The sequence below is a fragment of the Mixophyes fleayi genome, chromosome 1, assembly GCF_038048845.1.
Source record: "Mixophyes fleayi isolate aMixFle1 chromosome 1, aMixFle1.hap1, whole genome shotgun sequence".
Classification (NCBI taxonomy): Eukaryota; Metazoa; Chordata; class Amphibia; order Anura; family Limnodynastidae; genus Mixophyes; species Mixophyes fleayi.
In genome coordinates, this window is record NC_134402.1 from 75,830,382 (window position 1) to 75,853,415 (window position 23,034).

General features: G+C 42.0%; 1 protein-coding gene across 2 annotated transcripts; it reads left to right on the forward strand.

Moving 5' to 3' along the window:
• The first annotated feature begins 918 nt into the window (after positions 1-918).
• On the forward strand, positions 919-20,562 carry LOC142104747 (caspase-3-like). Of its 2 annotated transcripts, none has more exons than XM_075189486.1 (7): positions 919-1,062; positions 1,587-1,677; positions 4,801-4,922; positions 5,408-5,536; positions 6,476-6,651; positions 14,331-14,448; positions 19,632-20,562. In XM_075189486.1, exons 2-7 carry the CDS (start codon positions 1,655-1,657, stop codon positions 19,844-19,846), a joined length of 783 nt encoding a protein of 260 aa, XP_075045587.1. In that variant the 5' UTR covers positions 919-1,062; positions 1,587-1,654; the 3' UTR covers positions 19,847-20,562. The 2 variants fall into 2 exon arrangements, with proteins under 2 accessions (XP_075045587.1, XP_075045588.1); XM_075189487.1 differs by lacking the exon at positions 919-1,062 and adding an exon at positions 1,329-1,437.
• The last annotated feature ends 2,472 nt before the right edge of the window (positions 20,563-23,034 follow it).

Below are 23,034 nucleotides of genomic sequence, written 5' to 3' on the forward strand. Positions count from 1 at the left end.
AACATATTAAAGGCGCTCTATTCACCAAACTAGATCTTTGAGGGGCTTACAACCTGATTCGCATCCGCAAGGGTGATGATTGGAAGACCGCATTCAACACCAGAGATGGTCACTAGGAATACCTGGTGATGCCCTTCAGGCTTTGTAATGCTCCAGCAGTATTTCAAAGTTTTGTGGATGAGATCTTTAGAGACCTGCTTTACTCCTTTGTCATCGTATATTAAGATGACATTTTAATCTTCTCGAAGGACCTTCCCTCACATCATCATCAGGTGTCTGAAGTATTGTCTAGACTTCACAGGAATCAGTTATTTTGCAAGCTCGAGAAATGTTCTTTTGAGACCCGTCAGACGACTTTTTTGGGGTACATTGCCTCTGGTTCTGGCCTTCAGATGGACCCAGACAAAGTCTGTGCCAACATCCTCTGCCTGCTTCTCAGTTGCCTGGTGCAGCCATGCAGTGTGCAGGCACCCACTTACTGGGTATGACAGTGTCATATCCAGTAGTACACCTATTGTTGAATAGCTGGAACTATCCATCAGTCAGAGTGCACCCACACTTCTAAGAAAAAGTCTAGATCTGCCCTACTGTCATTCACTGCCCCCTCCAGTGCTTGCAGGAAGAAGAACAAGAGACTCAATTGTTGCAGATTGGCTGTGGACCAGACTGATTTGGTGGATGGGGAGGAGCTAGTTTGGAATCATAAGAGAGAACATGTGTCTGATACATGTATGATTGTGCCACAGGAAATAAGGTTCTACCCTCATGGGAGTAAAAGCCCCGGAGAAGAGTAATTTATTAAAAATCAAGTTTTTTTTAAACAAATGGAAAGATAGATATAGGTAGATTGTTATATAACAGAATCAGAAAATGCTGAGTAAGTGCTCTTTAAGATCGGTTGCTTCAGGGAAAGAAGGTTATCGTTTAACAGCACACTTGGAGGGTGGGGTTTTAGCCCATGAAATACATGCAGATGTCTTTTCTGAATGAGGAAAACATGCAATAAATGAGGATCCGGTGAGCAGGGTAATCTGGGTTGTCGATTTACCGTGTGTTACTAATGTAAGTAATATTTGAACAGACTTCTTATACTTTTCACATTTAGGAATGTATGGTTAAGGTCTAAAGGAATGTGACTGATCATATTACTGCACACTGGATAGTATACTCATGTGACATTGTGTCTACTGCATGTTCCACAGTTGTCACATTCTTCCTTGTTAAATCCTTTTAAAACGGCAGCAATTGTAATTAAATTTAAACAGTTGACGAATGTCAACAAATTATGAACTTTGCTGTGATATTAGTTTCTATGGGAAACTGATCAATCTAAAAGCTTTTTCCCTCCAAGATATAACTTGGTTACGGACTCAACCTGCAGACAGGATTCCTTCCTGAAACAACAGGCTGCACCTCTGTCATTATGTCTCCTTACTGGTAAATTATTTACAAGATACTTGGGGGGGGGGAGTGTACATTAAAAAAATAAACATTTCAGAGCGGAAATGTTTACTGTACTTGGAACTGTAACATATTGTGTAGTTTTACTGAATGTGCTGTCATTCATTATCTCACTGTCCTTTCAGAGGTGAAACTTTACATTGAGGACAAGGAGAGAAAAGAATTGCTTCATCACTACAATCTGCTTTGCAAAATGGCGGAACAACTGCATGAAACGTAAGAGCTGTTTGAGTCTTCCTGATCCCTCTTATATAGTATAGGACTTTGCTGTCACGTTCAAATAAGTGTATTGATGCAAAAATGTTTGGGCAGCTAGATGCAAAATCAGAGAACCGGATTGGCTGGATGCCTGGAAAATGTGAATGTATAATAAAAAAAACAACTCTGCTCACTTTGCCACCCCAGTGGATCCCAATATAATGTTATCGAGGACCCTTCCACCATTATACTAATATATAATGAGTAAATAATATACGTTAAACATATTTTTACTTTAAGAAAATCTCTGTCCCAATTTTACCAATATAAATCTTCTTTCATGACGTAGTATAGAGGGTAAAAAGTAAAAAAAAAATACGTAAAGATAACTACTAGGTAGGAACTCCTGGAGCTGAGCCACTTTGTCCACAATTGACAGGGAGGGTCAATAGCTGCTCAGCCAATCCCAAGTGGTTTCCCGCACTTAGGGCCATTTTAGTGCGCCTGTGTGCAAGAGAGATGCTTGGGTCCCTCCATACAAGGGGAGAAAAGTGTTGGAAGTAGACCTTGTCCCTCCCAACCAAAAGTTTTCAACTGCTAATGTGTCTAGTGAAGGGCGGCTCTGGTCTTCATAGCAGCTCCATATGGGAAGGAGCCCTGTGCAGAATGCCATTGACTCAAAATGATAACGTCACCGGGGCTCGGTACGGACTGCCCACGTTATGAAGCAGCAGCTATATAGTGCAGTGCATAACTGGTCCCATGGTAAGAGCTCCTGGTAGGGGATGATAGGGAGAGCAGCTCAGTTCAGGACAGTTCCACAAAATTGTGACTGTTCCGCAAGAATCAGGACTGTTGACAGACTGTGTTGCTCTTCCCTAGCTGGACTTACAGCTTTCACTACCTGCCACTGCTGGTGTCTTAAGTTTAGTTGCTGCTTGTCCGGAGCCTGGTATTTTGTGGCCCTGTTTGGATTCAACTACTGGAAAGCCGAACAATCTAGGCCTTCCAACCTCCAACCAGTCTCAACATGAAATCAATAGCAACTTAATTTAATACATATGTCACCTTATCCCCTACTGGCCCTGTCATCAAATTAGCCACCACATTGCACTATAAGGTGATTTAAGGGTTGTGAATGTCATAAACATTTAAAAGAAAAGAAAAAAAATATATATAATATATACGACCTTCCACAAGACTGACCAGCGCCAGTGTTTTAGACTCCAAAACACTAGTGCTGGTCTGTTCTGTTTATAACTGCACAGTGGAATTTCTGCTATTTGCTTTATGGGATTTGTATGTGTATTGAGTGCTTCCTATACACATACATACAGAAATTGTAAACAATAAAATCTGCAGCAGTCATCATTATTAATTTTTCCCCCAGGCTATTCAAACAGCTTTACCCAGAGTAACAGTTGATGGTGCTGACTGCTGCATCTTTGCTCGTGACCAGTGTTTCCAAAACTCAGACCTCAGGTACATCTAACTGTGCATGTTTTCCATATCTCCTTGCTGGAGCACAGGTATATTCATTACTGACTGACACATTGTAACGGATCCACAGGTGCTATAAATATAAGGTGTCAGTCAATAATGAATACACCTGTGCTCCAGCAAGGAGATATGGAAAACATGCACTGTTAGGGGTACCTGAGGACTGAGTTTGGGAAACACTGCTCTCTCTAGACGCATCTATATGCCAGATATGATAAAATGACTCTTTTTTTCCAGGGAATCGTGTAGACCATTAAATGCATAACAGAATCACATTTAATTAATCCAACACTTCAGCTTTACAAAGCTTTCATCAGAGATGCAACAAAAAGAAAAGAACCAGTCGCCTAAGATTTACCAGATTTACCCAGGTGTTCGGAGATGAGAGGTGCCAAGCCACTGTGTGTGTGTGTGTGTGTGTGTGTGTGTGTGTGTGTGTGTGTGTGTGTGTGTGTATGTATATATATATATATATACATACATACATACATACATACATACATACATACATACATACATACATACATACATACATACTATAATTTTTGGGAAAAACTGAAACGGATTAATTAAAGGTGAACTCATCAAGCATTTCGCGGCCTACAAAATTCCCTGAGTGTGCACATGTTTTATAATATATATATATATATATATATATATATATATATATATACACACACACACACACACACACAGATCAGCCACAACATTAAAACTACTAACAAGTGAAGTCTGTAACATTAATTGTCTCATTACAATGGCACCTGTCAAGGGGTGGGATATATAAGGCAGTAAGTGAACAGTCAGTTCTTGAAGTTGATGTGTTGGGAGCAGGACAAATGGGCAAACGTAAGGATCTGAGCAACTTTGCAAGGGCCAAATTGTGAAGGCTAGACTACTGGGACAGAGCATCTCCAAAACGACAAGTCTTTTGTGGCCTTCCCGGTAAGCAGTGGTTAGTACCTAACCACTGGACGACCGGTGAACTGGTCATGGAAGAAATGATTAAAAGGTTCTGGAGAATATATTTCAATCTGGGTTCAGAAACTTTAAGGAAGTTCTGCACTTTAATTGAATCCCTCTGTTCTACTCCCCCTTAGAGTGTACCATTTATTATGGTTTATTATCAACTGTATATTATAATTATAACCAAGATCCAGCACTAACAATTACCAATGCAGGCTCTGTTTCCCTACCTCTTATAACTTATTATTTTATTATTACTTTTTATTATCTTTGATTTATAAGGTGCCCATAAATTGGGTGGTTTGACCAAACAACAAAATTACATAAAAACAAAAACAACAAAGTTACAAACTACAAACATCAAAATTTACATAACTACAGCCAGCAAAATTACATAATTACGTAAAGAAAACACGAAGAGAGAGGACCCTGTTTGTAAAATGATGTACTCTCTAAGGGAGGTAACACTTTTTAGGTGGAGAACCCGTTTAACTCTCTCATCACTGCTTCAATTGCAGATCCCCTCTAGACCACTGTTTTTAATTGCACGGTTGTTCCCCAACCATAAAATGCTTTAATTTCCCTTTAAATGATCAAGAATAAGATCTAACATCTATAATTGTCTGTAAACTTTATTCTTTTCTATTGTTGCTCGTGGACTTATATCTCTTGTAGGTGGAATAAAGCAGATGATGACTCAACAAATGTAAATGGTGGTGACCAGTACTGTTACAAGATGGATTATCCTGAAAAGAGTCTTTGTTTAATACTAAACATGGAACGCTTTGACATCCAAGGTATATTATAATAAGTGTTCTTACATTATAAGCGGCATCAAATATTTACGTCCTGTTTGCTATCCGCAAAACCTGCAATTATACACTACACACTAACCAGTTTATACAATTAGTTTGTACAATTAGTAAGGATGGGATGCCAGGCCGTAGAGACACAATAATGCTCCCAGATATTTATTTAATCTTCCAGCCTCTCTGTATAGGGGAAAGGGTAGGCAAGTTACAATGTATAGGTTGTATTTTTTCTATAGTAATGATATTTTGATCAATGTGGGGGAGACGGATTGGTGAATTTATTCATAATATATAACCTAGTTGAATCAAACACAATTAGACTCACTTATATATGAATATAATTAGATTGACAGTGTCTAAGGATGTACATTGGGTCAGAAATAAAGTAAAACAATATGTGAACATTTTTTTGGTTTCATCAAGGCATTATTATATAGGTTTATCTAATACTGTGTTAATTACTTGTGAAGGGTTTGACAGGCGTAACGGCACCCACAAAGATAAGAACACCCTCAAGAAAACATTTAAAAAATTAGGATTTGAAGTGAGAATTGAAGAAGATCTGTTATATACACAAGTGCAGAATGTTCTACAGAAAGGTACGTTACACTTACAGATTTGGCCCTTTATAATTGACTTGCTTTACCAGGAGGTTTTATCTTCTATTATGAATGCCAGTGTTATCCATGGCTGTCATGATGAAACTACGTATATTATGTGCTGTAAATACATACTATATAATTAAATGTATAATACTTCATTAACGAAGCTTTGCATTTTCCAAATAACGAACAAGGGTCAACCTGGTCAGTACTTACAAAGCACATTACAACACACCTTTTTAAATAGGCACTGAGGCCGATATGTTTTCCAAGGTGGTAAGTATCTAGAAATACCTCTTCCGACCATTTCTAGTAGGCCCACCAGCTGCCATGTTGCCTTAGAGATACGGACTGGGTTAGATTATCTGTATACTAATTACAACTCTGCTTTTATCTGTTTTATGGGCAGCGCTCCCTCATTCTGAAATATTATGTGATTCCAAGTTTTTTTGGCAATAAGAGCCACACAATACTTCCTATTGGGTGCCAAATAAAGTAAAATAACTACTAGATCCTATCTCTACGTTCGCTATTAATTCACGGTGCGTTTGACGTCTCAACTCAGGTTCCAGTGGTAAAAAACTTGAGTGTCCTGGTAAAACCATGTGACCTACCAGCAGGTGGAGAGAATGTTCAAAAAAGTGCACATTGTGAACATTGTAAGAATCAGTCAAAGTAGAGATAATTAAAAATAATAATAATTATAACTATATATACTCACAAGCCTAAAATTGATAAATTGATATGATTTCTAATATTAAAAAATGTTATTGAGTAAAAGTCATTTTTAATAAAAGTAAGACTAGTACAAAGGACACATCTACATGCGTTCATTGCTGAAAGTGTCTGGAAAGGTGCTATGTATGATGAATCCATCAGAATTGGGCAAAACCTTGCATTATACATTTTTATTATGTTTTATGTTTTTTATCTCAGTTGCTGCGGAGGACCACAGTAAGAGAAGCTGCTTTGCTTGTGCTGTTCTGAGCCATGGTAATGAAAATGGGATTTTTGCACGAGATCAAAATTTTACATTGAACTGGCTGGTTGATTTTTTTAATAAGAGAAACTGTAAGAGCCTTGCTGGGAAACCAAAGCTGTTTTTTATCCAGGTAACAATTGTGTATTTATATAAATGTAACCCCCTGTCACTGTGTGTAGTGTGGGGTGCAAAGGGTACACAGTGCACCTCCTTCTCAAGCCCTGGCTAGCTGATGGGCATGGGTGTAAATGATCAGGGGGTCCCTGCACATGCAGGTGTTTCTTTGTAGTTAGTGGGACACAGGTAATGTCACTTTGGTGCAGTGTAATAGAAGTCACAATAATTTGGGCGCCAGACCATCTCTATAACAAACTCAACTCTTTATTTACACTCTTCCTCCAGCACGATAATCATAATGGTTGCAGCAATAAAGAAATATATGTACAGCTCCTTACTCTCTCCAGCACAGTTCTTAATGAGCAATACGAATATGGTTGCAAATATATCTCATTACTCCTCCTGCACAGTTCTTAATGTTATCCAGATGTTATGTAACATAAATCATTGGTCTCTCTTACTCTCCATACTCACTGCAGATACCCTTTCTGCAGGGGCACATGCATGGATGCTAATAGGCAGGCAGCCTCTCCTCCATGCAGCTCTGACACACTCTGTGTACCTCTCAACTGCAGCTCATCCCTCCTCTGCGGGGATGATGTCTCCTGTGCTCTGACACGTCACTCTGTGTACTCTCAGCCTCAGGATCTGACACTACAGCTACCAGGCCTCTTGTAGCAGCCCTCACTCCAGGGCCTCTTCCATGCAAAGTGTCCCCCTCTCTCTTGGGTTCTCTATAGTGGCATGGAGTTCTCCCCCTCATCCAGTGCACACATTCCTTGCCCTGGCTCAGTCACCATGCTCAGACTTCCAGGCAATGCTGGGGGAGCCTGGGAGCTTCCACCCCAGGTCCCCAGCTACAACTCTCCTCTTGTGTCTCCCTTCTCAGTTCCTATCCCCCCTTAATGACAGCCCCTCCTTCCTCTCACTTAGTCTCACAGGCTGGGCTGGGTTATCACCATGGTAACCAGTTTATGTAACTTTTCAGAAACTTCTATCTTACCCTCTAGGTGACCCCTCCTCTATTCACTGAGGTAAAGGTTTAACTAAAACACCACTAGGGGGGTGTTACATTCTCCCCCGATTAGCTGGGCACCCTAAACTACACCTAATGGGGCTGCCTAGCTAATCTCACTCACACCTAACTCACATATGACCACACACATGTAAACTTTTCTACATCACTATTGCATGAAATATCACAGTGTAAAGTGAATACAGCATAGCAATACAATGGCAGTATGAATATAAACACATTTCACATTGCATACCCCACAACACCCCCAATGGATGTAAACATGTGAGTCACCGGTGTCCTGTTTTTTTTCCCAATGTACCTTCAAATATGGCTTTATGCCAAAGCAATGTAGCACCTGCCCATGCCTGCCCATGTCTCCCCCCTCCTGGGTCAAAAAGAGACAGGTGGCTCTCGTGGGCCCCTCCCAACAAATACATCTCAGCAATATATGCAGGGGTGGCATTTGACCAGCGGGGTTGCCTTCCCCCCTTTCTCTCCAACGTGGACGATCTGCCTTTCTTTGCTCCCCCTAATCCTCCGGAAGGGCAATATACAGACGTCACATTGCACAATCTGCCTCTCTTTGCTTCCCCAAATCCTCAGGAAAGCCAATATACAGACTGCATTATAATTACACCTCACACGTTGAACCTTTTCTTCTTTTGCTTCCCACTCAGCTGGGTTAAGTGGCACTACAAGTCTCAGCAACAAGCACACTGCTGCTCCATATACTGTCCCGGACAGAACTACTCAGCAAACAACTTGCTTTACCTCCTCATTACCCTTGGTCTCTGTTGGGCACCTAGAGACGGTCAGACATGGTGTCCCAAGGGTGTTTCTCCGGCTGGGCACACTGCTCTCAGTTCCTGTGTCCTGCAAGCACTTTCTCCATCTGTTGTGCTCGAGCCCCACGTTGGGCGCCATTATGTAACCCCCTGTCACTGTGTGTAGTGTGGGGTGCAAAGGGTACACAGTGCACCTCCTTCTCAAGCCCTGGCTAGCTGATGGGCATGGGTGTAAATGATCAGGGGGTCCCTGCACATGCAGGTGTTTCTTTGTAGTTAGTGGGACACAGGTAATGTCACTTTGGTGCAGTGTAATAGAAGTCACAATAATTTGGGCGCCAGACCATCTCTATAACAAACTCAACTCTTTATTTACACTCTTCCTCCAGCACGATAATCATAATGGTTGCAGCAATAAAGAAATATATGTACAGCTCCTTACTCTCTCCAGCACAGTTCTTAATGAGCAATACGAATATGGTTGCAAATATATCTCATTACTCCTCCTGCACAGTTCTTAATGTTATCCAGATGTTATGTAACATAAATCATTGGTCTCTCTTACTCTCCATACTCACTGCAGATACCCTTTCTGCAGGGGCACATGCATGGATGCTAATAGGCAGGCAGCCTCTCCTCCATGCAGCTCTGACACACTCTGTGTACCTCTCAACTGCAGCTCATCCCTCCTCTGCGGGGATGATGTCTCCTGTGCTCTGACACGTCACTCTGTGTACTCTCAGCCTCAGGATCTGACACTACAGCTACCAGGCCTCTTGTAGCAGCCCTCACTCCAGGGCCTCTTCCATGCAAAGTGTCCCCCTCTCTCTTGGGTTCTCTATAGTGGCATGGAGTTCTCCCCCTCATCCAGTGCACACATTCCTTGCCCTGGCTCAGTCACCATGCTCAGACTTCCAGGCAATGCTGGGGGAGCCTGGGAGCTTCCACCCCAGGTCCCCAGCTACAACTCTCCTCTTGTGTCTCCCTTCTCAGTTCCTATCCCCCCTTAATGACAGCCCCTCCTTCCTCTCACTTAGTCTCACAGGCTGGGCTGGGTTATCACCATGGTAACCAGTTTATGTAACTTTTCAGAAACTTCTATCTTACCCTCTAGGTGACCCCTCCTCTATTCACTGAGGTAAAGGTTTAACTAAAACACCACTAGGGGGGTGTTACATAAATATTTGTAGTGCCCTACATATGTCCTATATATACCTAAGGTTTAGTTACCGTATTTCCCCATGTACAAGACGCACCTTTTTCCCCAAAAAACTGGGTGCGTCTACAGTGGCAGCGGTATTTACCTCCGATCACCCAGGGACGCAGCATGACATTGCTGACAGAGACCCTAGTCTCTTCTCCTTTCTCGGAGCTGTCAATCACGTGACCGAGAGTTCCGATGAGCACCAATGAGTTCCAATGAGCAAGTCGTATAGACACGCCCCAAGTGTGTCTACATGACTAGTCTCTTGTTAACAACGCTGTGCAGTAGTACTGCGTTCCTGTCAGACGCTAAATAATAACAGTTTCAGAATTAGACTTGCAATCTGTATTTCAGCATCAATCTCTGCTTCCTGTCAGACGCTAAATCTATAGGCAGGGGTAGCCCAATATTAACAGTTTCAGAATTAGACTTGATACATTTTTTTTCGAATTTTGAGCCCCAAAATTAAGGTGCTTCTTATACATGGGTGCGTCTTACACATGGGGAAATATGGTATATAAGGATATATATATATAAGGATATAAGGATATTAAAATGTAAAAGAACAAGATAGTATGTAAAAATATTTATTGATGTACCAGTATCATCATCATCATTGTTTATTTATATAGCGCCAACATATTCTGTAGCGCTTTACAATTGAGGACAAACATAGACCCACCTCTTTGTCTGTTTTACCCAGTTTGTTTATTAGTTTACTATGTTTGCCCCCAATTGTAAAGCGCTACGGAATATGTTGGCGCTATATAAATAAACGATGATGATGCTGCCCAATGCTGTGGTCCCCACCCAGCACCACCGCAAAAGAGAGAGGAACTGGAGGAGAGAGAAATGATAGGGAGAGATTAATAGAAAGATAAGACAACAAGAGACTAAGTAAAGAGAATTAGAAAGAGTATTACATGACGCAGTGAACGATAGTGACAAGAAGGGGAGAGTGAGAGAATATAATAGAGTTTAACAGGATTTTCTGAGGGAAAAAGACACCAAGTCAGTGAGAGAATTATACAGAGTCTGAAAGGGTTTCCCCCAGGACTCTTATACACAGATTGACAGTTAAATAAAGTTACTCTACATTAAAAAACGTACATCCTTCATAACAGTAAAGAAGTCCCTGGCCAGGTGGAAAGAATACATTAACTGTGACTGACATCTGGGAGGATTTACATCATAGAGACTGAAGAACTAACCTTAGCACCCTCCCAGAGTACCAAGACTACTAATAATATTGAACCTGAGTATGTAACAATTTCATCAATTGTTAATTGCAGATTCAAATTAGTTTCAAGGAACAACTCAAGGAATAAAGCCAAATTAAGAAATAGACTTTTATTATATCTTAGGAGTATAAGTAGAACCAAATGACATACAAACCTTAATATAAAAGCTATTAGATTTAAGATATTTGAAAGATTTGTTAATGGTACAAATCAAAAACATGAGTTGGAGGCTTTCATAGTTCACATAATCATCTGATATGTATATTTGGCCTGGAAAATTATAAATGTGAAATTCACATTTAGCCTAAATTCCAGATTCTCAGCAATTTCATGAACAATATTGCACGCAACAGGACTTACGTCCAAAGATGAATCAGTCCCTAAATGTGTAATTGAAAGGTTCAACATCAGTCACTGCGTTACGGAATTTGCTGGCGCTATATAAATAAATATTGATGATGATGATAGTCGGTCCTTCATATACCTGTATTCCACTTCAAATGTGTCCCGTTGTTTCAGTTTACAAAAAAAAATATCAGTGGCTAAAACAAATAAAAAAAAAAGAAAGGAGGGTGGATGAGTAGGTAAACTAGCAAAAGTCTGGAGCTGTTACGGTGCTGGTAGCTACAGGTCTGATAGTCAGAGCAGGCCTGTACATGACCAGATGCTGAGTCTACTAGGTTCAGAATAAGGAGGCAAGACACAATGTAGTTCTCCAATACTTCAATGATTGATAAAACATGTGTGTATATATGTGTGTATATATATATATATATATATATATATATATATATATATATATATATATATATATATATATAAATATATATATAAATATGCAGATGATGATATGCAGATGTCAATTAGCCACGGCGGAGCGTGACAAGGCGATAAACACAATAGCAGTCTATTCACAGCACAGATGATAATATGCAGGTGTCCAATAGCTACGGCGGAGCGTGACAAGGTGATAACCACAATAGCAGTCTATTCACAGCACAGATGAGAATATGCAGGTGTCCAATAGCCACGGCGGAGCGTGACAAGGATAAACAAAATAACAGTCTTGTTATATGCACATGAACAGACGTGCAGCAGGCTGTGAATCAGTAGAGGCTCAATAGAGAGAAAACAAAGTCTTTGTAATATGCACAAGATTATACTTGCAGCAGGGGAGTCCCAGTAGAAGGGCTCCAGCACTAAGCAGAGAACTGAAACTCATACACAGGAAAGACACAGGGTCAGGATACACAGGAGTCCAAGGAATCAGGCTAGCAAGAAGTTGCACTGACAGTGAGCAGATGTCAGTGCTGAGTTTAAATAGAGCAGGTTAGAGTGCCCCGTCCTGAAGGTGAGTCATGTGATGCACAGAAAAACAGAGCAGACAGGGAAAGTAACAAAACCTGGTCAGAATTGTTACAGGAGCACAGAAAAAATACAGGAGTCAGATTTCAGCAGTATCCATGCAAGGCATTATCTAGATAAGAATCCTATCCAGCAGCATTATTCTTCTGTGATGTCTCACACACAAACACCCCTTGGCATGGCAGCTTACTCTCCTTTCATCATTGGGGAAAAGATGGCTGTCACAAAAGCCAGATAATAGGAAAGGTCCTGATCGCTGCTAGAGTGACAGCTTACCCCCAGAGAGGTGCGGAGTCTAATGGTGGAGAGGTGTTCACCAGGGATTCCCACAAGGGAATATGACCTTGGCTGCTCTCCACTGCAGGTCGCGGTCCTCTAGGGGGCGCAGAGCAGAGAATGCGCAGAACCACCAAGTAGTTGTTCGGCAGAACCGTAGTAGTAGTGAAGAGATGCACGGCAGAGAGCTGGAGCACTGAGCTCCACACGGGTGTATAACTCTGGAACAGGACCGATGATGAGCGATGCTCTGCAGTGATAGTGCTGGGAAGTAATGAGCTGCACAGGTAACTGTTGAGAAGTGATGAGCTGCACAGGTGTTGCTGAGTTGTGATGAGCTGCACAGTCAGTTGCTGAGAAGCAGTGAGCAGCACAGGAATTCTGAGCTGTACAGTTAATGCTGAGAAACAGTGAACAGCACAGGTATTGCTGAGTAGAGATGAGCTGCCCAGGTAATTGCTGAGAAGTGGTGAGCAGCAGAGGAATTCTGAGTAGCAATAAGCTGCACCATCCGCGATGTCAGGAACAACAGGAGTCAGAGGGAATGTTTCCTATCAGGTGGAGAGACCTGATGATCTCACACCCATTAAAGGGAGGAGGGCCCTTATAAAGGGAACTGGCTGCAGATGATCCAATCACTGCGGAGCAGAGGTTTTGAAGGTTCCCAAGGAAACGCATGCACAGACCACTAGGCAAGATGGCGTCCGATGATAGAGGAACGCCAGGCTGAACAGCAGCTAGCGGAAACCAAGGGAAACCAAAGCACACAGTGAACCACATGGGGCAAAACTGGTGAGATGCGTGATAATAGCTAGATAGTTGTCTCTCTGCAAACAAACTATATTTACGGCCTCATTATAAATAAATATATGAACATATATTTGTATAAAAAAGACGGCCCCTGTAAATTAAGAATATAGCATACACATAAAATAGAAAATGAATCTACTCTACAGCTGAACCTTGGGCCTGTTACTATGGACAGCAACTATATCCAATGAGCATTGAGCTGGAGCTCTGGACTACTATTCTTCTTTTAAGATGGACTATATCATCCCGTATATCATCTCATCCAACACTGCACTCCTGGGAGCAAAATAAGAGCAATGGTGTAACTGCAACTTACACAGCCCAATAGAACAAATGTCACTCCCTAGCTTTGCAGCTAGCCCCATTACACCCAAACAGTACCCAATAATACAACACACTAATTACATCTTTATTTTCTCGTCAGTAGCTTTCAAATGTGATTGCTGCCCGAGTAAAGAAATAGGCAATCTGATAAAAAGGGGCTGCAGCAGGTTCAAATTAAAACAATTTGTAGACCCTGGGCAAAATATCTTCATGTTTTACATACGGGTTCTCTTCTCGTCTTAGGATAATTGTTGGCTGAATAGAGGCCCTCTTCCAGCACTAATTTATGTAGTCTCTATTATTAAGAAGCTTTCTTTTCTGACCTGTCGGGGGTTTTAGCAAATGCTCCTTTTGTTAGTTTATTAAGAGATATTTTAATATAGCCATTATCTCTAGAGACCCTGGAGTTATACCCTTGTGCAGTATTTCTCTCTCTCTCTCTGTATATACGTGTATATTTATGTGTGTGTGTGTGTATGTATGTATGTATGTATGTATGTATATATATATATATATATATATATGATAGATATCCCTCTCTCTGTCCCTCTCTCTTGGAGAACACATTGCTTTCCGTGTACTATATTAGTTTGTTTAACCTAGTTTAACCAATGGTTGCACTAGCCCTTGTGTAAAGTAATTATGATTATCATTATTTTGATAAAACAGGCATGTAGAGGAGGGGAATATGATTTTGGCATTGAAACAGACAGCGGATCTGATGGGAGTTCAGCTATAGAAATTCCAAACGAGGCAGATTTCTTATATGCCTATTCAACACCACCTGGTAAGACCTATTAACCAACATCTGAACACATACTTAATGTATAGGAGGCATAGACAACATGTGGCACTCTAGTAGCCAGAAGTGCTAATGAGCCTTTACAATAATTCTCTTGTCACATTACATTGCATATTTCGCTGGTCTTTGTTCTGAAATTGTGATATTATCCTTATTATATTGTCATTATTTGTATGGTGGCAGCATGTGGAGATTTTGCCTGCCAATTTGGCCTATTTAGTCTAAATTCCCTGAACTCGACAGATGTGTACTGTGCCATCAGCCACAAACAATCTCCAAGACTTGTTGAAATTAGTTCTGGACAAAAATTCAGTCAATTGGGAACATTGCTGTGTGTGCGGTCAGTGGCCGATCACACTAAGGGTCCCCATAAGATCCTGTCACCAGAGCTGGATTAAGGCTTCGGGGGGCCCGGGGCACTTAAGACAGGGGGGCCCCTAAGATCTAAAATTAAGGGCATAGTGACACATCCTGCATTACATCACCTACAGCCTACAGTATGACACTTACAGCTCTCCCAGAGGGCTCGCTTAGGTTGTCTGCATAAGATAAATCATTGCTTCCACAAACTAAAATACTGTACATTAAAACAATCATCAAAACACCACATTAAAATGGGTATTGACACCACACATTAAAACTAGCAATGATATCACACATTAAAAATACCATTGATAACGTACACTAAAACTAGCAATGATACCGCACGCTAAAACTAGCAATGATACCGCAAATTAAAATACCATTGATAATGCATCATTGGGCATGGCCAGGCCACTCTCCTACAGACAAAAAACCTGCATTGTTGTGTACACCATTGAACAGTCACCAAAAATTGGGATTGTCCCACTAGAATAACAATATTTCACAGACTTTGCTGCTCTCTCCTACCTGTTCTTCTCACTTTCTCCACCTGTGCTGCAGGTTTCTTTAGTTGCTGCTTGTCTGGATCCTGGAATGTTAGGGGCCCTATTTGAAAAAAAAAAAAAAATGGGTACATTTAGAAAATTACAGCCACCCCCAGCATTATTATTATTATTATTATTATTAATTTTTATTTATAGGGCGCCACTAGGTATCCGTAGCGCCGTACAGGGACAGACAGAAACACGATACAGGGTGAGACAGCACAGTACAGTTAACAGAAATCACAGTAACTCTGAAGCTCAATGAACAGCTAGATTAGAGGTGATTAAATCAGTACCACCCATGATTAATGATTAGGCCTTCCTCCAGCCCCAACATTAAAATAATAGTATTCACATTTAATAAATAAACCTATTTCCCTCCCTACAAACAGCCCCAGCAATAAATTAATAGTATTTACATTTCAGAAATATACCTATTTCTCGCAACCATCACTACCATTAAATAATTCATAGGCACATTTAATAAAGGGACCTCATTCTTCCCAAACTCACCCCCACATTCAGTAGCGCCCAAACCACCCCATCTTAAATTAATTGTCCCCACTATTGTGCCTCTCTCCCCCCCTTTTTCCTCATGATGTTTTTCTCCCCCTTTTTTCCTTACTGTGCCTCTCTTCTCGCCCTTTTTTCCTTACTGTGCCTCTCTTCTCCCCCTTTTTTCTCCATACTGTGCCTCTCTTCTTGCCCATTTTTCCTTACTGTGCCTCTCTTCTCCCCCTTTTTTCCTTACTGTGCCTCTCTTCTCCCCCTTTTTTCCTTACTGTGCCTCTCTTCTCCCCCTTTTTTCCTTACTGTGCCTCTCTTCTCCCCCTTGTTCCTCCATACTGTGCCTCTCTTCTCCCCCTTTTTTCCTTACTGTACCTCTCTTCTCTCCCTTTTTTTTCCTTACTGTGCCTCTTTTCTCTCCCTTTTTTTTCCTTACTGTGCCTCTTTTCTCTCCCTTTTTTTTCCTTACTGTGCCTCTCTTCTCCCCCTTTTTTCCTTACTGTGCCTCTCTTCTCCCCCTTTTTTCCTTACTGTGCCTCTCTTCTCCCCCTTTTTTCCTTACTGTGCCTCTCTTCTCCCCCTTTTTTCCTTACTGTGCCTCTCTTCTCCCCCTTTTTTCCTTACTGTGCCTCTCTTCTCCCCCTTTTTTCCTTACTGTGCCTCTCTTCTCCCCCTTTTTTCCTTACTGTGCCTCTCTTCTCCCCCTTTTTTCCTTACTGTGCCTCTCTTCTCCCCCTTTGTTCCTCCATACTGTGCCTCTCTTCTCCCCCTTTTTTCCTTACTGTGCCTCTCTTCTCCCCCTTTTTTTCCTTACTGTGCCTTTCTTCTTCCCCTTTTTTTTTTTACTTACCTTTCTTTTAGCTTCTTTCTTCTCTTCTGTCTTCTTCTTTCTTTCCTGGTCCTCTCCGCGCTGCTCCTCACTGAATGACAGGCGTGCCTTGATGACGTCACGCCTGTCATTCAGTGTTAACAGTGCAAAGAGGAGGGAGGAGGGACGCCAGCGCCGCGGTAAGGTGAGTATATATATATATATTTTTTTCTTTCTTTTACTATCCTGCTCCCCCCACCAACGAAGGGAGCCCCGGACACGCCAGCCCGCAAACCACCCCCCCCCCCCCCGCCGCTGCCGCCGCCGCCACCGGGGGGGAGGGGGGCGCCATCGGAAAAAAAAAAAAAAAAGAGTATAAAAAAAAAAAAATCAAAGGTTAGGAGCGCGGCAGCGGGGGGCCCTCGGAGAGAGGGGGGCCCGGGGCACGTGCCCCCTGTGCCCCCCCTTAATCCGGCTATGCCTGTCACGCAGTCCGAATGTTAAATAATTCAATTTGTCCAGTTTGAAAACCAATATCTGTACCAAATTGGATGAAGATCTCTTCATTAAACAATCAGGCTAAACAATGGGATCTCCGTATGTGTGGTCACCTTTTTTTGACCTAGGAAACCCGCAAGGCCATCTAGTTATATTCATTGCCCCCCTCCTGCAGACTGAGATCACTTGCTTATTTCATGTTAGACTAACAGCAGTTCTAAGTGTGGTCACATGGGTGCATTACTTTAGTAATTAGATCCAAAGATTAACTATTGGGTCTTCCCAAAAGTGCAGTAAATGATGCAATAAAACAAAAAATAAAATAAAAAGAAGTATGAACTCCATCCCACCTTTCTTCCAAACAAATAATTTATGTCCAGAGATATGCTGTACAGTTGTAGTTGGTAGTATATCATAGGAGAAATGACAAAATATATAACTAAATCTTGAGCCCTTCAACTCTGTGAAACCTTATAAAAAGTGCAAATATTTGCTATCCTTATACATAAGAGAACTAGTGCATATCCGAGGTTGTTCTATTTATGTTTAACTATGCAAAGAATGGAAAAGGTTATTTTTAATATTTAGCAAATTTTTGCCTAAGTATGTACCTAGAATAAAAAATATATTTATTCTAATGTCTAAAGCTATATTTGTGCTAAAAAGGACATCTAGGCGGATTAAGAAATAAAATAAGCATACCTCTTTGAATCAATGCATGAAAGAATGTACAATTTGGTTTGGTCATGGTGGGACAGAAACCCTTGAAGTGGTTGTTCCCTCACCTCTACTCCTCTACTTGTCCTCCATTCTCCTTCTCCTCTCGGCTTCCTTCATTGACCGGGACTATTATTGTACAATGCATTGTCCAACAATGTTCATAACTTCCCCTCTACTCCCATTTCCACTTCTGACTCAATCCCCAATGTTTGTCTCACCCTGTTTGTGTCTGCAGCTCTCTGCTCCCCCTGTGTGTGTCTGTTACACCCTGTCTCTGTGTAATGGATTAGGCTGGCAGGGGCGCACGTAGGATTTGTGAGGGGGGGGTTTCCTCCGCCCCCGGGGAAAAAAAAAAATCCTAGAGACCTGCCGCGCATGCGCGGCAGCTCCGTTTCAGCTGCACTGTAGTATACAGCAGCGGCGGCGCTGTCAAAGAAGCGTCCGCGGCGGTGCTGTATACAATACAGCACCGCCGCGGACGCTTCTTAGACAGCGCCGCGGCTGCTGTATACTACAGTGCCGACATGTAGGGCACTTTTTAGCGGAGGGGGGGGGGGGTTTCTGGAGACCCAGAAACCCCCCCTGCGTGCGCCACTGGCTGGATCTTAGTGCTAATCTCGATTGACACTGGCTTACCAGAGGTGCGGAGTCTAACGAACGCGGGATGGGCTTAGCTGCCGGGAGTTCGCAGGTCGCGGTCCTATGGTCTGTACCACTAGCGGATGAGGTGAATAGGTAGGCACATGTAGTCAGACAACCGGATCTGGTACGCACACGGGCGGCACAGTACAGAATCAGCAGGCAGTCTCAACGTGAGGGGATTCCTTGGTTCGCTACACAATCGGGCAGCAGAGGTACAAAACAGCAGGCAGAAGCAATGTCAGACTAGCTGGGTCGGTACACAAACACAGAGGAATCAGAGACGTCAAACAGGCATAACTGGTAGATAGGAATCAGATCAGGAACAGATTGGCACAAGGATCCACAAGGAATAGAATCCAGGAAGCATACAAGTTGCTATGACACTCACGGAGTGTCAGAGTGAGGTTTAAATAACCAGCCATTCAAAATCCCCGCCCTGAGCTGACGATCATGTGACGGCCGATACCTGGAAGTGCGGTTTCCGATCGCAGAGAGCGGACAGCGCTGGAGTGAGAACAGGTAAGTTTATGAAACTCTGTCCCCTGTTTAAAATAAAATACATAAAAATGTCCTAAAAAGCCTCAAATTAGGTTCTGTCTGATTTTTTAGAAAACAAGGCTTCTAAAGGCGTGCTAGTGTGACTATAATGGCCCACCTACTGGTGGCACTGGTGACTATTCTATTGTGATAAAAGTGAGTTAAATATGCCTGAGCAGAGTGTTAATACTTGGTAACATTAAGCATATATTCAATCGCTGTTTTAAAAACAAACAAGTTTAGCAGAAATGTGAAATGTAGGATGCCCAGTTTCAAAGAATGTGGAACATTTGCTACCTGCAAGTCCAGGCCAATGAATCATGGTTGGACTTATCCAGCTAGTGTAGTGCCACAGTCTCTGAAATGAACTACCACATGCCACAATGTCCGGTCAATTGCAAAATATTGCTTCAGATATCAGAGCACATGTGGCCAGCATAAGACAGCAGGAAAAAAACATCACAATGAGTTACAAAACATCAACATAGCTAAAATATATACTGAAAATGAGCATTACATTAGCATTCTATTCTTCTTTGTATCTGCAGGGTACTTTGCATGGAGAAACTCAGTCGATGGTTCCTGGTTCATCCAAAGTCTGTGTAAGGTGTTGCTAGAACATGGAAACAAGCTTGAGTTACTGCAAATTTTGACCCAAGTCAACCATAAGGTGGCAATAGAGTATGAATCCAGTATTGGTGGAAAGGAGATGCCCTGTTTTGCCTCTATGCTAACTAAAAACGTGTATCTGGCAGCCCAGTAAAAAAAAAGTATAAAAATAAATGTCTTCTACAGTGTCCCTAACCACATTCCATGGCAGGAGATTTTCTGGTACAGCTTGAGACCACAATATTTCTTCCATTACGGTCACACACCTTTACTCAGATTACCAGATATGGGGAGGTGGGTATTAGTAGTTTTTTTTCCTGACACCAGTTTAATAATGTTCAACTCTTTCTTTCCCTAATTTATTTTACATTTGCAATACTTGTTCTCAATTAATGGTGTTAAAAGAAAAATAATACTGCCCAGGTTATTGTAATTAAAAATAAGTGGGGAACATAGTATGAGAAATGACCCAACATTTTAAATATTTTAATAGATTCTTCAGATATATGGAGTTGTAAGATAGTATTTTCTTTTAATCGGAACTAAACCCATTCAAAACAACTAAGTGTGTATCAAACTTGATTTAGGATTATAATGTTGAACTATGGTACAAATAGTCAGTATATTTAAATTCCTAATGAATTTCCTATCTAATATTAGAAAGCTCCTGTGAATTTTATTCTCTGGCAAAAATTGTTATAGTTGTTATGTATTGTTTACAATACCCTTGACCTTAGGCTCCAACGGCTGACCTCAGGATGCATGGACGTATTCACAATTTTGCAGCGTTATTGACAATTGTTATATGTTTTATTTTGTTAACTGTGATCCTTTTCATATGTATTTGCAGTTGTAATAATCGGAACTTCTTCAATAAAATCTTTGTTTTGTACAAATAAAATTCAGATTGACATCATGTTTATATTTAGCAAACAACTGGGCAGAATGGGAAGACTTTGGCGTGAGTTGGTCAGCTTAAAATGTATTGTAGTATGTGGAACTAACATTCCCTTTCTCTAATATAGAATACAGCATCCAGCTATCATATTATGAAACTTGGGTAACAGTGCAAATAACAAAAAATTGGGTGCAATACTGTCTAGGGGCCTGAGTCATTAAGGAGAGTAAAGCATAAAAAAGGAGTAACTTTGAATCTGGGCAAAACCATGTTGCATTGGAGGGGGAGGTAAATTTAAAATTTGGGGACAGATTTATAGTTGGGGTAGGGCATGTCCTAGATTAACTTTAAATTTCAGTGTAAAAATAAAGCTATCAAGTATTTGTGTGCTAGAAAAAAAAACAGCCAGTATTTAACTTATATGCAAAATAATAACTAATTTGTACCCCTTGCATTGTAACATGATTTGTCCCATAGAGCATTTACTCCTTTTCTTGCCTTACTTTCCTTAATGACTCAGGCCCTAGGGGCCTGATTCATTAAAGTCGGTATTTATGTTTCCGGGGAATGTAGCTGAAAAACTGGGCAAAGAGGTGGCTCTAGAGCGCATGTGTGGTCTCTTTAAGGAGCCCCTGTTGAAGAGCATGGTGATTTCCCCGATGGGTTTGGTCCCTAAGAAGGCATCGGGGAAGTTCCGCCTTATTTCAGCATCTTATCATTCCCGCCTGGGACGTCAGTAAATTAAGCTATCCCAGAACATTGCTTCAGTGTTGCCTATCAGTCTTTTGAATCTGCACTTGACTTGGTTTGTGGTTTTGGGAAAGGGGATAACTTTCCCTTCATGGGATTTAAAACAGAGGACAGGTTCTATGTGGACAAGTGCCTTTCCATGGGCTGAGCTATCTCTTGCTCTTTCTCGGAAGGTTTCAGTACTTTTCTGCTGTGTGTACTTTTCAAAGCTGTGTGTGACAGCTTTGATGGGGTCACTCACTATTTCAACAAATTCCTGGTAAAAGGCCCAGGTCAGTCCAGGACCTGGGGAGAGGTCTTATTTTCCCTGGTGGCCCTGTTTTACTCTTTGGGGTGCCAGTGACGCACGATAAGACAGAGGGCACGCGGATCGGCTATCTTATCTGGGGTTTGAAATTGACACTGAAATGGACCTGTGTAGGTTACCTTCGAATAAGGTTGATATTACTGTCAAGGAGTTGCGCGGCGCTGCAGTCTCCAAAGATATGGCTGAAGAAAGCACAATCTCTGCGGGGTCTGTTTAATTTTGCTTGTATGGCTAAACTGATGGGCAATTTTTTTTTGCCGAAAGCTGGAGAGGGTGACCGCCGGTTTCTCCAGGCCTCATGATCATATGCCTCTGTCCCAAGAGATTAGAGAGACTCGCAGGTATGGGCCTTGTTACTCCAGGATTTAATGGGTGTCCATGTCTTGTCTGACCCCCAGATTTCCAGCTAGGAGTTAGTTATTCAAGGATACCGCGGCCTCAGTGGGGTTTGGGGCCTACGTCGCCGGTGGTTAGCGCACGTCACACTGGCCTGGTGATTAGGTCCATTCCAGTTGGATGTTTAATGTGGTCCTGCTTGGACTGTTTTCCATCATAGTTGCAGTAGAACTATGGTCAGCTAGATTTCAGGGTAAACTGGGTGTCAGCCTTAGAGTGGTGCGAGCATTTGATATGTAGACCGCTTCCTTGTCCCCAGTCAGTAGCTTGCTTCGAAGACTGGTGTTGCCCTGCCTTTCTTAGGACATCTGTTTTAGTGCTTGGCATGCGCTTGACGTTGAAACCAGTCTGACGGATGCTCTGTCTAGGAGTCATTGGGACAGGTTTCAGATGCTTTCCCCGGAGGGGGCTCTTAACGGTTCTCTCTGCCCGCTTATGTCTGGCAGATTGTAAGGCCGGAATAAGGAGCCTGGCTGTTCTATCCCCTCCTTCACTATCTTGCAGTGTGCGGCGGTCCAGGACGGATCAGCTGGGTAAGGGGCTGGGGGTTACGCTGCGCCTTGGCACGGTCACTCGGTGCAAATGGTCACTGGTTTTTCTGGACTGAGTTCAAAGGATGCGTTGCTGTGGCTTAGTGAAGCCACCCCCGCTCAAGCGGTGCCAGTTTACAGTGGTTTTTAAGCGCACGCTAGATGCCTTCAGGAGTTAGACGAATGGAAGTCCACTGCTTACCAGCGATACATGAGGCCCTCTCTTCTCTCATACTTTTCTTATCCTGCGTTTCATGGGTGGACACAGGACTCTGTTGCTTGCTGCTCTTGGGTGCAGGGACGCAAAGGGATTTTTCCGGATTTTCCCACTAAAAGTGGACCTGATTGGCTATTGGTACCATGAGGTTTTGACGGTTTTTACCTTCACCTGTGTTGCTCATCTTCTTGTTCGTTTCCTCCTTATCTCTCCCAATTTTCATTCTTCTCCTTAGAGTGGGTCC